The sequence below is a fragment of the Hakea prostrata genome, chromosome 9, assembly GCF_041222555.1.
Source record: "Hakea prostrata isolate BN-2017 chromosome 9, UWA_Hpros_2, whole genome shotgun sequence".
In the NCBI taxonomy this organism is placed as follows: domain Eukaryota; kingdom Viridiplantae; phylum Streptophyta; class Magnoliopsida; order Proteales; family Proteaceae; genus Hakea; species Hakea prostrata.
Window position 1 is genome coordinate 61812837 of NC_142608.1, and position 16087 is coordinate 61828923.

At 41.1% G+C, this 16087-nt stretch overlaps 1 protein-coding gene across 2 annotated transcripts in view; it reads right to left on the reverse strand.

The window, feature by feature from the left end:
• Window positions 1-307: 307 nt before the first annotated feature.
• LOC149006017 (proteasome assembly chaperone) overlaps window positions 308-16087 on the reverse strand; it is a 35514-nt gene continuing 19734 nt past the window's right edge. The window contains exons 2-6 of one of the 2 annotated variants that reach the window (XM_089169654.1): window positions 1838-2021; window positions 1011-1079; window positions 832-907; window positions 689-753; window positions 308-571 (exon numbers count right to left, since the gene is read on the reverse strand). In XM_089169654.1, coding sequence (XP_089025780.1) covers window positions 488-571; window positions 689-753; window positions 832-907; window positions 1011-1079; window positions 1838-1978 — 435 coding nt within the window. In that variant the 5' untranslated portion in view covers window positions 1979-2021 and the 3' untranslated portion in view covers window positions 308-487. Of the gene's footprint in view, window positions 572-688; window positions 754-831; window positions 908-1010; window positions 1080-1837; window positions 2028-16087 lie in introns of both variants that reach the window. The other variant, XM_089169655.1, reaches the window with a different exon arrangement.

Genomic DNA, 16087 nt, shown 5'->3' on the forward strand with positions numbered 1-16087 from the left:
TACCCTCAATCTAAACTCAGCATTCTAGGCCGTGGGTTTAAGTGTGGTATGTATATGCACTGACACAAGAGACCACAAATTTAATCAACTTGCCCTGAAAGTTGTACAGCAGCTTTTGGGGCTTTTCTGATTCAAAAGCACTTCTTTGCTGGAGATCACACTATATTCAATACATATTCATGTATCATACCTAGAACTATGCCCTTCAGAATTGGCCGACCAAATTCACTGTTAGCAAGTAATCTCCAGCGAAGTCCACCTGTAGGAAAAGCTCACGGGCTACATCAAAATATACAACAGATAAGCAAGAGCAAAAAGATTGGAAATGGTCAGTAATTTTCAAATTTAATCTGAAGTACAGAATGCAGTCCACAGATTGGAAATTACTGCATTTCAAATAAAAAATGGTACATAATATGTCATCTGTACGTTTGGCCTCAATAACCAACATGTATGTTTGCCAAAGAAACTCCTAAAGACACATAGGCTATGTGAGGGCCAATCCCTGAGATTTTGAAATAGTGTAACCAAGAGCTGTCAGCTTCTCTATTAACTTTCTCTCTGCATCCGCCTAAGCAAAAATAATAAAAAAAAAAAAAAAGGAGCAATTCTTAGGCAATATACGTAAAGCTTCAAAGATTTCTGAGATATATGTGTCTGTGTGTGTGTGTGAGAGAGAGAGAGAGACCTCAAGCATGGGACTGTTCTTTGGAATGTTGCAAGCGACGATCACACTGAGACCAGTCTTTAAAACTGAAGAGATTGGTAGAACAATATAAGCCCACATAAGAAGAAAAGTACTCTCAACAAATTTAGGACATTTAAGTTTACCTAGTCGCCGAGCAATGCTTGACCCTGTGTTATCAGAGGTACCTCCAAGTATTGATGTTACACTCACTGTATTGCTCTGCGTGGATCATCAAATACTGAGCACAAAGGATATCATTCTAACTCAAACAATTTGTTAAGGGAATGGCTAAAGAAAGACGATAAAAAAACAGCCAACTTACAGGTCGGGTAAGTGCAGCTGCATATAAATGCCCAAATTTGGCAGTGTTGCATCCAATCCATGCATAAATCTACAGTCAACATTACTGCTATTTAGTAAATACAGTGAGGACACACAAAAGTATCTCAACTAGCTGTACGATGTAGGCACAATTGACACAACGTGGCATTCTGCACCTACAAAACAAGCGTAGCTTCCAATAAACCTCCAAGCTTCGCTTTCTTTTGTTCTATGATTGGCAAACTGAACTGAGGGTGAACAAGCTCAAGTAATAAAGAAGTGGGGAAGGGTTCTCTGAGCCTATGGTGTTCTTCTCCACCATCTCACGGTGTAATATTTTATTCATTTTTTAGGAAAAGATGATATAATATTAAGAAATACTTATGTGAGAGGGCAAAGGAAACACCCCGGGTTGGGAGGCATTTTCCCCTACAAGAATAAATATATTTTATTGTGAGGCATTAACTGAAAAACTGCAAATTTACACAACATTAGTCACCTTAAAAGCACAGGAAGATTATGTAAAATTAATAGTAGGAGAACATTTTTTCCATCACACCATCAATAAACCGTACAGCCAACAATGGCCATAAATCTCTTCCCTCAATTAATGGTAGGAGAACATTTTTTCCATCACGCCATCAATAAACCGTACAGCCATCAATGGCCATAAATTTCTTCCCTCAATTTATAAGAAAGGTTAATTATATACCCCCATCCCCCTGTTGTGCAATATCCTATGGACACCATTTTTGCGTTGGCTGAATGTGAAGGAATCTCTATCAATTGTAAAACCCAACAACTTAACTCTATATTATGGATTCTCACCTGCTTCTTGAGCCGTATTATCTGAAAATGGAAAGTTACATCATGAATATCCTCAGTGAAACAGTTGATCTGTGGACCATCGTCATCAACTACTTGTGGACTATCAAGAGGACCAACTGAAGTACTAGCAACACTGGTCATTTCCTTTCTTAGGATTTTGGCAGGTGCAACACCATCAACCAACCTGCAACTATTCCAATTTCATCAGTCATCATGGCCAGATCAACAATGGAATTAATTCAACCCTCCGATGGCTGAGGCTTTCTTTTTTCCAAGAAATTTTTGCATTGCAACTGGGACTTGCATGACTTTATCTTCAAGTTTAAGATCATAAAATATGTACATAATAATATCAAACAAAGTTAAAGACAGGAAAACTGTTTGACAGAAAATTCTGGACAGTAAGAAGCAGTCACAAACTCAAATGTACCTTTTTGGATAAAAAGGAAAGTGGACTCAGATGGACAGCAGGTTTTATACCAAAAAATAAGCATTAGAAATTGGGTCAACTACATGGAGCCTTGCCTACCACACAGCTCTAACGGATGTTGCTACCTTTTGACTGACTTATTTGTTTTAACATTAGGGGCTACTGTTGGACTTAATCATGGTGTGTTGACTTTTAAAATCAAATTTCTATAATCAAACCGTTCCTTCACTATATCAGGCATGGAACTGAGGGATGGAGAAATGTTCAAGGCCATATTTTCTTAGCCTCAGACATCGAAATTCTATTCAATTAGACTAAAAATATGAATGTAATGTAAAAGTTAGTATTGAATCTGTACACTCCTTTAAGTTGCTTGATCACCAAGTAAGATTTAGCACTTCTTACTTGGGAACATTATATAGTGACTTCAACTTGCTTATTGGTTTCTCCAGGCTTCTTCTTCAACTGAAATGACGCAGTAGAGGTGAAAACTGAGAAGTCATACTAGTATTCAAGTACAATTACCTTCAGAATATATTGTTGGTGAGCTAATATGTTGGTTACATTCATATCCTAATAAATATAATTCTTGGGACAAATTAATACAATATGAATTAATACGTTGCCTGCGTAATGTTGCCATGAGCTTCTTATTGTCATCTTATTTTCTGCCTACATTTCTCTTTCCCAAAATACCCTTGCCTATTCAAATCATTTGATTTTTAAATCATTTAAGAATAATGTCCAAAATTGTAATTATAACTCATAAACACAATATTTATTAATAGAATAATATAATAATTATCATTAATTGATATAAAAATCAACTTAAAAAAAGAAAAAAAACATAAAAATCAAAAAAAAAATTGCACAAAAAGAAAAATTTATATTCGAGAACACATCACACGTGCTTATGCACATGCGTCATTAGTAGTTTATAAAAAGGGAATGACTCTAATAGGCCCCTCATATCTCATGTGTATTCTCGCAAGCACAAGAAAAAAGCTGGATTTGGCAAACAACAGCTAGGGAAGGCAATTAGATATGGTCCTGAGAAGGAGGTTGTTGAATAGAGAAAGCAATCAAATCTGATCCTGAGAAGGAGGTAGCTGAATAGAGAATGATTTGCAAAATATTGCCGAATATTTTCTGAATAAGAGGGATTTGGATATTGCAGAATATTTACTCCTGAACAAGAGGAATTTGGATATTGCAAAATATTTATTACTTAACAAGAGAGATTTGGAGACAGGCAGAATATTGCAGAATATTTACTACTGAATGAGAGAGATTTTGGGAGATTAGGGTTGATTAGGGGTTATAAATAGGGGTAAGATGTGAGTAGTAAAAAAAAGGATTTTTATGTGAGTGTTTGGGCAGCAGTAGGCTGAGGGACAGCATTTGGCTGTGGGGGTGACTGGCACCATTGTAACCAGTTTATCATTGTTTTTGTTATTCTATCAATTAAATAATATCAGTTTTGCATTCGATTCGTGGGTTTTTATCAAATTGGTATCAGAGCAATGACGATCTGTGGGAATAGATGGACACCGGATTGTCCATGTTTTCCGGGCAAGGCAATGTGCAAGAATGGCTTCTTGAAGTGTTGTTATTCTATTGGGAACACCAAATTGAGGAGGAGAGAAGGTTGAGTGTGGTTCTCCAACATTTGAAAGGAGATGTGTTGGATTGGGTGTATGATAGTTCTTGGTCGAATTTACTTGGGTGAGTTTCCAAGAAGCCATTAAAATAGATTTTGGTTATGGCAAAGAATCAAAACGAATTTTGAGTTCGCACAATCCTGAAATAGTGATCAGCGTTAGTGAAGACAACCATGCTATACAATCACAAGGAAGAGGAAGCGGATCAACAAAGGCGAAAATTGCAGATGAAGCCGTGATTAATTTCAAACATGTTCAGGCTTGCGCCGATAATCAAAACAATGGCATGGAAGGTTTATTTGAGTTTTCCACTAAAGAAAGAGAAGAGAAGAAACATAGGAGGGGGGCACAGAGGCTTTCCGGATAGAAAGTAAGGTGGACGATTGGGAAGCAAGAACTCCGGCGAAACCACCATGGATGATAGTGGTAGCGATGGAAGGGGAGTCGTCGCCACCATTGGAGATGAAACAGCTTGAATTCTAGCAAAATTCTGGTGCAACGTGGGTGCGATTGCAAAATAATTTGAGGTGGCACGGCCACGTTCAACGGAGACCTATAAATGCTCCTGTTCGGAGAAGTGATATAATCCATATTGAAGGAACTAGAAGAGCTAGGGGTAGACCTAAGATAACCTTGGAGAGTGGTGAGAAGGATATGTATAGCTTAGGCCTGTACCTGTGGCCTGGCCATTGGAGGGCGTCCTGTGCCGGCCCCATTTGTTGGGGGCTTTTGTTGTTGTTGTTGTTGTTGTTGTAAGGGAGATCTCCAAGATGTGGTTAACCGATTAGATTTGATGGTGAAATCTTTTAATGATTTTTTTGGATTGTTTGCAATAATGAAGAGGAAGGAAATATCACAATCAGCAGCAACAAATAAGGAATTTGGAGTTGGGATTGCAGCAGTAGAGAGGAAGATGAAAGGCTTGAACCGGGTGGTGGTTGGACCACTAACCCTGGTCTGGTCACTTCATGTGGATTAGTTTTTAAAAACAGCGAAGCAGGCTATGGGAAGCCCAGTTACTTCAAAATACCCACAGCCCACTTGTTTGAATTATGGGTTAACTAATCAGGAATTCAGTTATGGGCCCCTTACCAGTTTTAATTTCAGGCCCAGCCCAACAGTTTTGTTTTGGGTGTTGTCAATAGTTGCCCAATTAGGAAATAACCCATTGACAAAGCAAAACTCTTGTGGGCATTTATGGAACAACACTGTTCCTCAAGGGGTGTTAGCAGTGTTGCTTAAGTGGAAAGGACTGCCACCATGTGAAAATACTTGGGAGGACTACGATGTGGCAAATAACCAATTTCATGATTTTCACCTTGAGCACAAGGTGAGATTGTTGGAGGGGAGTATTGATAGGCCCCTCATATCTCATGTGTATTCTCGCAAGCACAAGAAGAAAGCTGGATTTGGCAAACAACAGCTAAAGAAGGCAATCCATATGATCCTAAGAAGGAGGTTGTTGAATAGAGAAAGCAATCAGATCTGAACCTGAGAAGGAGGTTGCTGAATAGAGAATAATTTGCAAAATATTGCCGAATATTGCAGAATATTTACTACTGAATAAGAAGGATTTGGATATTGTAGAATATTTATTACCGAATAAAAGAGATTTGGGGACAGTTAGAATATTGCAGAATATTTACTACTAAATAAGAGAGATTTTGGGAGATTAGGGTTGATTAGGGGTTACAAATAGGGGTAAGATGTGAGCAGTAAGAAAAAGGATTTTTATGCGAATGTTTGAGCAGCGTAGGCTGAGGGGCAGCATTGTGCTGTGGGGGTGACTGGCACCATTGTAACCAGTTTATCATTGTTCTTCGTTATTCTATCAATTAAATAATATCAATTTTGCATTCGATTCGTGGGTTCTTATCAGACTCTTAGTAGGCAGTCTACTAGTCAAAACTAATTTGAATGCAAAAGTAAAAATAAAAACTACCTAAACCTACAAAGTTTAATTACTACAATAAGGAAGAGAAATAACAACTAAATAAAGCTATTAGACATGATCCCATGGAACACAACGAAAAATTGAGACACATTAGCAATACGTATTCGGGGTATGGTCCAATATTTAATGGGATTAATCCCAACACAAATTACCAGAACACAATACAATGGAAAAAGTGTCTTCGTATTAAGACCTAGGACAGATTGATACACATCCATAAGCCTCAAGACCAACTAACAAAAAGAAATCCAGGCATAAGGAAAGAACGAACAGTGAAGCCAAAACTATAGAGCACAGCAGCAGCAGCAGCAGTTCATTGACACTAATAACCACAAAACAACCATCACAGCAGAATAAGAGGGGAAAATCCAAAACCTTAAATTCACTCCCTCTTTTAAAGACCCCATTCAATCAGAATATGTGATAAGCCCCTTGTATCACGAGTCTACACTCGACAGCGATGGAAAGCAAATCCCTAAAATCTAGGGAAGGAAACAATTGGAAGATTTGAAGAGTCATATTACATTTAGGTTACTTTTTAGGATTAGATTCGAAGAGTCCTATTCGAGTTACTTTTTAGGATTAGATTTGAAGAGTCCTATTCGAATTGGGATGATTCTGTTAATTAATACTGTAGGAACGTAATTGCTATAAATAGGGGGAAGGAAGTGTAGAAGAGACAGTTTTTTGAGTTATTGGGGAAGTTTAGGTGAGAGCTATTGCTCTTGGGTAGTCGTAGGATTCACCTACTGCTAGTAGTGTGTTTTGTCTGGAGATTATTTGATTCAGTGTTGCTATTATCGTTGTGAGTCAATTTATTCATTGTTTTTTAGATCGGGGTCCTATCAATTTGGCATCAGAGCCATCGATTCCAGGGGAATGGTAAAGAGCCGAATGAAGCAGAGGGTAGAGGAATTGGAAAGTATCGTGAAAGAGATTCAAGGTCAAGTTGGTTGGAACAACACATAGAAAAAGGAGAAAAGGCGAATGATGATTTCAGAGAGGAATTAAGAGTCATGCTGTTGAAAGGAAAATCAGCAGAGATGCATACCTTAATGCCGAAGGTGAATGAAAACGAAGGAACTCCAGATTACAGCGGAACGAACGATCGAACCAGAGAAATCGAGAGACTTCTTCCTAGACATCTTGAGATGCCGATTTTCATGGGGGAAGATCCGATGGGGTGGATCGCACGGGCTAAGAGGTACTTTGACCCATACAAACTGAGCGATGTAGAGAAACTCAAAACTGCAACTCTTTGTTTTGAAGGTGCGGCACTGGGATGGATACGCTTCCGAGAATTGCAGCAGCAATTGTCATCGTGGAGAAACTTGAAAGAATCGATGATCCATCAATTTAACTCAGCACAACTGAAGACTCCCCAAGAAGCGTTGATTAATCATAAGCAAAGTGGGACGTTTGCAGCATATAGAGAAGGGTTTGAGAAATTAGCAGTGGCAGCTGGAGCGGTAGATGAAGAATGGTTGAAAGGGGTGTTTTTTGCTGGTTTAAACGAAGAAGTGAGGGCGGAGGTACGATTATTTGGCCTCACCAATTTGGGCCAAATAATGGACCTGGCCCAAGACGTGGAGGACAAAAATAGAGTGGGGAAAAATAAGAAATCTTTTTTGGCCCAGCCCACTCAATCGGCCCAAAATTTAACCTCACATTTTATTAACTTCAGCCCACCCAATACCAATATTAGAGGAACTAGTACAGTTCAAGGAACCGGAATGAACCAAAGCTTTAACAGCTCGGTTCGCCCAAACCAAAGAAGTGAACCCTCGTCTTCCTATTCACAATCTCGACCTGCAACCATAGCGGCGACGGTGAACTCAAGACGCTCACGATGGCTATCCCAAGAAGAAATCAAAGATAAAATGGAAAAAGGGGTATGTTTCAGGTGTGACGCTCCATACTCCAAAAGCCACCGATGCCCTCTGAAGCAACTAAGGTTGTTGTTACTCCACGACGATGATAATCCAGACATTGCAGCAGCGGAAGGAGTGATCGATGACGACAATACGACAGTCAAAATGGAGCCAGTGATTGAGACGGAACTCTCACATACTTCTTTGGTGGGAATTGATTCACCACATACCCTGAAACTAACGAGACAGATAAATGGCTGTGAAGTCATCGTTTTGATCGATTGTGGTGCAATGCACAATTTCGTCGCTCAAAAGTTGGTGGAGCCATTGGGATTGGTAATCCAGAAAACAAAATTTCAGGTTGCTTTGGGCGATGGAACAATTAGCAAAGGTGCGGGGATCTGTCAATAGATTCCGATATAGTTGGGCGGTGAGGTCTTTGTACGAAATTTTTACCCTTTCAATTTGGGTAGCATTGATATAATCTTGGGCGTAGAATGGTTGCAAACACTCGGGGAGGTACGTAGTAATTGGCGTTTGAGAACCATGAACTTTGAGTGGCAAGGACGACCCGTGAAACTAAATGGGGATCCGACTTTGCTGCGATTGGAAACAACATTGAAAAGTGTGCTACATTCTATTCAAGCAGGCGGTGATGGCTACTAGCTGTAGCCTCAGCATCCCGACGAAGACGATATAGAGGTACACCAGAGTACAGCAGTATCAAATTTATTAACCGACTTTGCTCAACTATTTGCTGAACCAACTGAACTGCCACCAAGAAGGAAGCAAGACCACAGGATACGGCAAGCTGAGAAAAGTAACCCACCTAATATTCGACCCTATCGTTACCCACACTCTCAAAAGAACAAGGTCGAAAGGTTGGTACAAGAAATGTTAACAGCAGGATTGGAATGGCCTAGTGTGAGTCCTTACACCACTCCACTATTGTTGGTTCGAAAGAAGGATGGCGGATGGCGTTTCTGCGTGGATTATCGTGCCCTGAATAAACTCACAGTTCCTGACAAGTTCCCCATTCCCGCAATTGACGAACTGTTGGATGAGTTGGGCGGAGCCACAGTGTTCACCAAACTTGATCTAAGAGCAGGATACCACCAGATCAGAATGGCGGAAGGTGATGAGGAAAAGACGGCTTTTCGTACCCATAATGGGCATTACGAGTTCCTGGTGATGCCATTTGGGCTTTCGAATGCTCCGGCCACATTTCAATCACTCATAAATGAGGTATTTCGAGAACAAAATTTGCGAAATTTTATTTTGGTGTTTTTTTACGATATCTTGGTGTATAGCAGGACCATGGAGGAACATGTGGGTCATTTGCGAACCACCTTTATACTTCTCACATAACACCACCTCGTTGTCAACCGAAAAAAATGCATGTTTGGGGTTGCTACACTAGAGTATTTAAGGCACATCATATCTAAAGACGGAGTTGCTGTGGATCCACGAAAGATCAAGTGCATGGTGTAATGGCCCCAACCCGCCAATCTTAAAACCTTGCGAGGGTTTTTAGGTTTAACCGGGCATTACTGCAGATTCGTCCAAGATTATGGAAAGATTGTTGCTCCGCTTACTAACTTATTGAGGAAATATGCATTTCAGTGGAGTAAAGAGGCAACAACGACGTTTAACGCCCTCAAGACAGCAATGACAACCGTTCCAGTATTGGTTATGCCAGATTGCACAAAGGAGTTTTTTGTGGAGACTGATGCTTCAGGTTTTGGGCTGGGTGCGGTTTTGATGCAAGATGGCCACCCCATTGCCTACTGGAGCCACGTGTTGTCCCCTCGCGCACAAACCAAGTCGGTCTATGAGAAAGAACTAATGGCAATTGTGCTAGCTATCCAGAAATGGCGTCACTACTTGATGGGGAGACATTTCAAAGTACGAACTGATCAAAAGAGTCTGAAATATTTGCTGGAACAACGCATTGTGTCTACTGATCAACAAAAGTGGGTCTTAAAGCTTTTGGGATTTGATTTTGAGATATTGTATCGACCGGGCAGCGAAAACAAAGCCGCCGACGCTCTCTCGCGACGGTCAGAGGATGATAAGCAGCTTCTCTCTATGACAACAGCAACTTGGCAGGAAAGTGAGGGTTTAGATACGGCAGTTCACGCCTCAGAGCGTTACCAAAAAATTATTCAGGCCTTGCTAAAAGGATCCCAAGACTATCCTAACTATCATCTCCAACAAAAGGAACACTACTCTATAAAAACAGGTTAGTCATCCCTGAAGGATCCCCCCTAATTCCCAAATTATTGTCCGAATATCACTCCACCCCAGTTGGTGGGCATTCAGGGTTTCTGCGGACCTACAAGCGATTGACGGCTGTGGTCTATTGGGTGGGAATTAAAGCTGTTGTTCAAGACTTTGTGGCTAGTTGTGATGCCTGTCAGCACAGTAAATACTTGGTTATGAAACCCGCAGGTCTCCTTCAACTGTTGCCAATTCCGAAACGCATTTGGGAGGATATTAGTATGGATTTTATTGGCGGCTTACCCAAGACTAAAGGCGGGGACACAGTGCTGGTGGTAGTGGATCGTCTCACCAAATACGCCCATTTCCTTGCTCTTTCACACCCTTACTCTGCTAATGAAGTGGCTGCATCATTCACTAGGGAAGTTATCCGCTTGCATGGATTTTCGCGATCCATTGTCTCAGATCGCGATCGTGTCTTCCTTAGTCACTTATGGATGGAGTTATTCAAGCTAGCAGGCACCCACCTGAAGTATAGCAGCGCCTATCATCCACAAACCGATGGCCAAACAGAAGTAGTGAATCGCAACCTTGAAATTTACTTACGCTGTTTCTGTGCTTGCCAACCAAAGGATTGGATTAATTGGTTACCTTGGGCGGAGTATTGGTACAACACGACATTCAATTCAGCCACTAAAATGTCTCCATTCCAGATTGTATATGGCCATGAACCGCCTTCACTTTTGCGTTGGGAAGATGGCCGATCCAAGGTTGATGATGTTGATGTGTTCCTTCGTGAGCGAAATCGAGTATGGATGATCTCAAATCTAATCTTCGGGTGGCCCAAGAACGGATGCGCGCCACCGCTGATCCCAATCGCCGGGAGGTGCACTACAGGGTGGGGGATGAGGTCTTTCTTAAGCTCCAGCCTTATCGTTTTCAGAAACTTGCCAACCGCCCAAACGAAAAGCTAAGCCATCATTTCTACGGGCCATACCAAATCATAGAGCAAGTGGGCCCCGCGGCTTATCGGTTACAGTTACCAGAGGGGACTCGCATCCACCCTGTGTTCCACGTTTCGTAGTTGAAACCAGCAGTTGGTCAACACATGGTCCCCTAGCCTCTTCCCTAATGTTTGCGAGAGAATGGCGAGTTACATCCCACACCAGAACAATTGCTCAGCATTCCCTTCTCTGCCCAGGGGGTTTTGGAAGTTTTGATTCAATGGAAAGGACTGCCTCCTGTGAAAATACTTGGGAAACTTGTGACGAGATGCAGTCCCACTTTTCAGATTTTCACCTTGAGGGCAAGGTGAAACCGTTGGAGGGGAGTATTCATAAGCCCCCTGTATCACGAGTCTACACTCGACAGCGTGGAAAGCAAATCCCTAAAATCTAGGGAAGGAAACGATTGGAAGATTTGAAGAGTCATATTACATTTAGGTTACTTTTTAGGATTAGATTCGAAGAGTCCTATTCGAATTACTTTTTAGGATTAGATTTGAAGAGTCCTATTTGAATTGGGATGATTCTGTTCATTAATACTGTAGGAACGTAATTGCTATAAATAGGGGGAAGGAAGAGTAGAAGAGACAGTTTTTTGAGTTATTGGGGAAGTTTAGGTGAGAGCTATTGCTCTTGGGTAGTCATAGGATTCACCTACTGCTAGTAGTGTGTTTTGTCTGGAGATTATTAGATTCAGTGTTGCTATTATCGTTGTGAGTCAATTTATTCATCGTTTTTGAGATCGGAGTCCTATCAATATGTAATAAACAATATCATTCCAAAGCTATGCTAATTTGTCCTGAATCTTAAGTATAAAATGCTCCATGGAATTCTACCAACTAATTTAATAGAGGCTAGGGTCCTTCGAATAGATTTATCACTTCAAACTTGTAATAAAATCTGATGGCCAAGTTGTAATATATCAGTGTCTCAGAAGTAGCAGGAAAAACCAAAATAAAGTCACAAAGAACAGAATTAACTAGCCATGTGTTCAGACTGCCATTTCCAACAAAATAAAATCCCTCATTCTTTTATGCAAAGACATTATTGCATCAGGTAAGAAAGAACTAGTCTTAAAAGATAAAAATTAAAAAAAAAAAAAAAAAAACAGATTTCAGCTCAGTAACAATGAAATAACCCCTGATGAATCTATAGACATTTCATTAATGACTATTGCAATCATGCAGAATAATTCAAATAATTCTACAATCAGTCAAAAGGTTCACAAGTTCGTGGACTATATTCACCCACATCAGGGTGTGAAATGAAAGTAATTTCACCTTAAAAAATAGAATTTCATCATCCCACCAACTACTTCATTCAACCTGGTTAATTAACTAACAACAGATTACGAGAATCAGCCTTCAAGCATGAAGCTCATCATTTACTAAATCTGACTTGGTCAGAGCTCAAAATGTAACTGATAAGGAAAAAATAAATAAGCTTAAACCAGTCCAGTTTAAGCCCAGTCCGACCAGATCGGAATCAAACCAGTTTGGTTTGAGCCTAGTCCGACCAGCTCGGATCGCGTTAGACCGACCAAGTCAAGGTCAATCGAATAAGTACAAAGGCTGAATAACAAGGTAAATCTGAATAAGATTCTAGCCAAAGAAATAATATTCAGTCACGACTCAACTACTCGTGTTTGAGTAGGACTCAATGACTAAGAGTCAGATCACAACCTAACTAGGGTTTGAGTCTCACTCAAACTCATACATAGAAAATCTATAAAAAGGTAAGGGAGCATAAGAGAAAGGTACGCTGAATAAAGCCAACACTATTCGTATAATTATTGTTCATTACTTTCTTGCCTTCCTTAGTCGGATTTCTAACTAGATCGTCGGAGGTGAAAACTCGACCTCCACGGTCGAGCTCATCTTTGCAAGTTCAATCGGCTAAAGGGACGAACAGGATTGTGCAGCAACAATTGGCGCCGTCTGTGGGAACTTGATCAAAAAGCTATTATGAAGACGAGATCAGGTTTGGTAATCAAAGAGGTGTCTGGCGGAGAAAAGGAGGTCGACCAGGTTGGAATGGAAAAAATTCCCGAACTCCAGATTCAGCAAGATCCTCCAATTCTTCCAGACACTCAAGCAAATCAATACGCGACAACGTATCAAATTGTCGAAGTTCAAAAGGAACAAGTTGAGATGAGAAAAGCAATCTCATCCTTGATCAGGATGGCCATGCAACACGTAATTGCTCCCGAAGCGATTCTCAGAAAAAAACAAAAAAGTCCTGAGGGGAGCAGACGTGACCGACCACCCGTGATCGACCAGATACCTCAACAATCTCAAAAAGAGCTGGCAAAATCTCGAACCTTGAAAGAGGTTATTCCAGAAAAGAATCCTCCGGTCGACGACGACGGAGATCGAGGAAGCAGCTCAAATCCAGCAAAACCCTCAAAGGACAAAAAGAATCATAATGGTTCAAAGAAGCGGGATGACGAGATGAATAAGCGCATCACCGACCTTGACGAAACAGTCAAAAAAACGCTAAAGCTTGGAAAAGAAGAGCTATACGCCGTCTTAAAGGAGGACCCTTTCATCAAAAGTGTCTTGGAAGCAGAGATGCCAATAGGTTTCAAATGTCCGACCTTCAAGGCGTACGACGGATCGAAGTGTCCTAAACATCACATCACCCACTATAAGTCTGTCATGTCTACTTCTAGACACAATGAAGCAGCTATATGCCGCAGTTTCCCAGCATCATTGACTGGAGCTGCATTAGATTGGTACCAAGCTTTGCCCCGTGGCACAATAAAAAGTTTCGAACATCTAGGTCGGACTTTCTTATTGCATTTCCAAAGCGGAGTAGAAACCAAAAAGAGAGAAGAAACCTTGTTCGCTATAAAACAAGGGCGAACGGAGTCCATTAGAGATTTCCTTGAGATATTCAATAAACTGACCAGGCAGATTGAAAATCTGGATGAAAAGATAGCCTTCCACGCCTTGTACCAGGACTCAGCCATGAAGGCCTACTTGAGAGACTTTTGAATGACATGCCTGAAACATATGACGATCTCCGTGAACGATGCCACAAGCAAGCGGAGATATCAGAAACAATTGAATCTCGAAAGGAGCATCCAACCATGGAGACAAGAACATACAAAGAAAAGTACCAACATGTCAGAAGACCGACCATAAACCCGACCAGGGATGGTCGACCTGAACAGGAAAGGCTACCGGCCATGAGGAGATCGGAAATCCTAATGCAGATTAAAAATCGAAGAATTCTCCAGCGGCCCGAAAAGCTACATTCTCGTCTAGGAAATCGGGACAAAAGCAAATATTGCGACTTCCACAAAGATCACGGACACTGGACAGATGACTGTCGACAACTAAAAGAGGAAATTGACAGAATCATCGATCAAGGGCGGCTGGTGAAATACCTCCAACCTACCCAGCCTGATAAAAAGCAAATAGAAGGGGGTAGGAAGAGGCATAGATCTCCAAGCAGAGAAGAACGCCAAAACAAGTCCCGACCACGTGAAGGAGGAGACAATCAGAAACGACCACCAATATTTACCGTGTTCCGTGGCCCAACTGAGGAGTCAAGAAGACAAGCCAAAAGAAAAGCACGGTATGTGGGGAATGCCGAGCTTGAGAAACCAGATGAGAAGATCACTTCAGAACCTATCACCTTCTCATCCAAAGATAAACAGGGGATAAACACTCCCCACGACGATGCCCTTGTCATCAAAGTCACACTGGCCGGAACAGAGGTCCATAGAGTCCTAATAAATACAGGGTCATCAGCAGATATCTTGTCCTTGGAAGCTTTCCATAAATTACAGCTAGACGAGAAAATGTTGATCCCCTGTGGAACGCACTTATATGGTTTTACAGGAACCTCAACCCGAGCAGAGGGTACCATCAGATTAGATCTTCGTAAGCACCCCAGAGACAGGGTCATCCAAACAAATTTTATGGTCGTCCGAGATTTGTCAACTTATAATATGATCTTAGGACGACCAACCCTTTGTACCCTAGAGGCGGTAGTATCATCCTTACACATGAAGATGAAATTCCCAACAAAAAAGGGAATAGGAGAATGTTCCGCCGACCAAAAAGGAAGCAAGTAAAGCTACGCCAATTACATGAGAAAGCGAGTAAAAACAAGCTCTACCATGGCTGTCGAAGTCAGAGATGATCGTGATGAAGAAAACATGCAAAGAGCCGAACCAGTAGAAAAATTAGAAAAGATTATGCTGAATTCAAGGAAAGATCACGAAACCATGATTGGAGCAGAACAAGAAGAAGAGTTCAAAAATAGTCTAACCAGCCTTTTACAGAAAAATACTGACGTCTTTGCATGGTCGGCCGAAGACATGCCCGGAATTGACAGAAAAGTAGCCGAGCACAGGTTAAATATTGACCCTCAGGCAATTCCAATAATACAAAAAAGAAGAAATTTTTCTTTAGAAAAGCATGAGGCCATCCGAACAGAGGCTCAGAGGCTCAGAAGCTGAAGCAATCCGGATTCATTAAACCTATCGACCACCCAACTTGGTTGGCCAATGTGGTAATGGTAAAGAAGGCAACCGGAAAATGGAGAATGTGCACAAACTATACCGACCTCAACAAAGCCTGTCCAAAGGATTGTTATCCTCTAAGGATAGACCTGCTCATCGATGCAACAGTCGGGCACGAGATGCTTAGTTTCATGGACGCCTATTCAGGATACAACCAAATCTTGATGAACCCAGACGACCAGAAACACACAGCATTCATGACAGACAAGGATAGTTACTACTACTAAGTAATGCCCTTTGGTCTAAAAAATGCTGGGGCAGCCTACCAGTGAGCAGTCAACAAAATTTTCGAGCAGCAGATAGGCAGGAATATGGAGGTATACGTTGATGACATGCTGATAAAGAGCACATCTCAATCCAACCATCTAAAAGACCTAGCAGAAGTTTTTTAGGTACTCCGAGCATACAAATGAAGCTCAACCCAGAGAAATGCGCTTTTGGAGTATCTTCAGGAAAAATTTTGGGGTTCATGGTATCCCAAAGAGGAATAGAGGCTAATCCTGAGAAGATAAAAGCCATACAAGAGATGAAACCACAAAAAACAATCCTAATCTGCATGCCTTTTGTTGAAATACA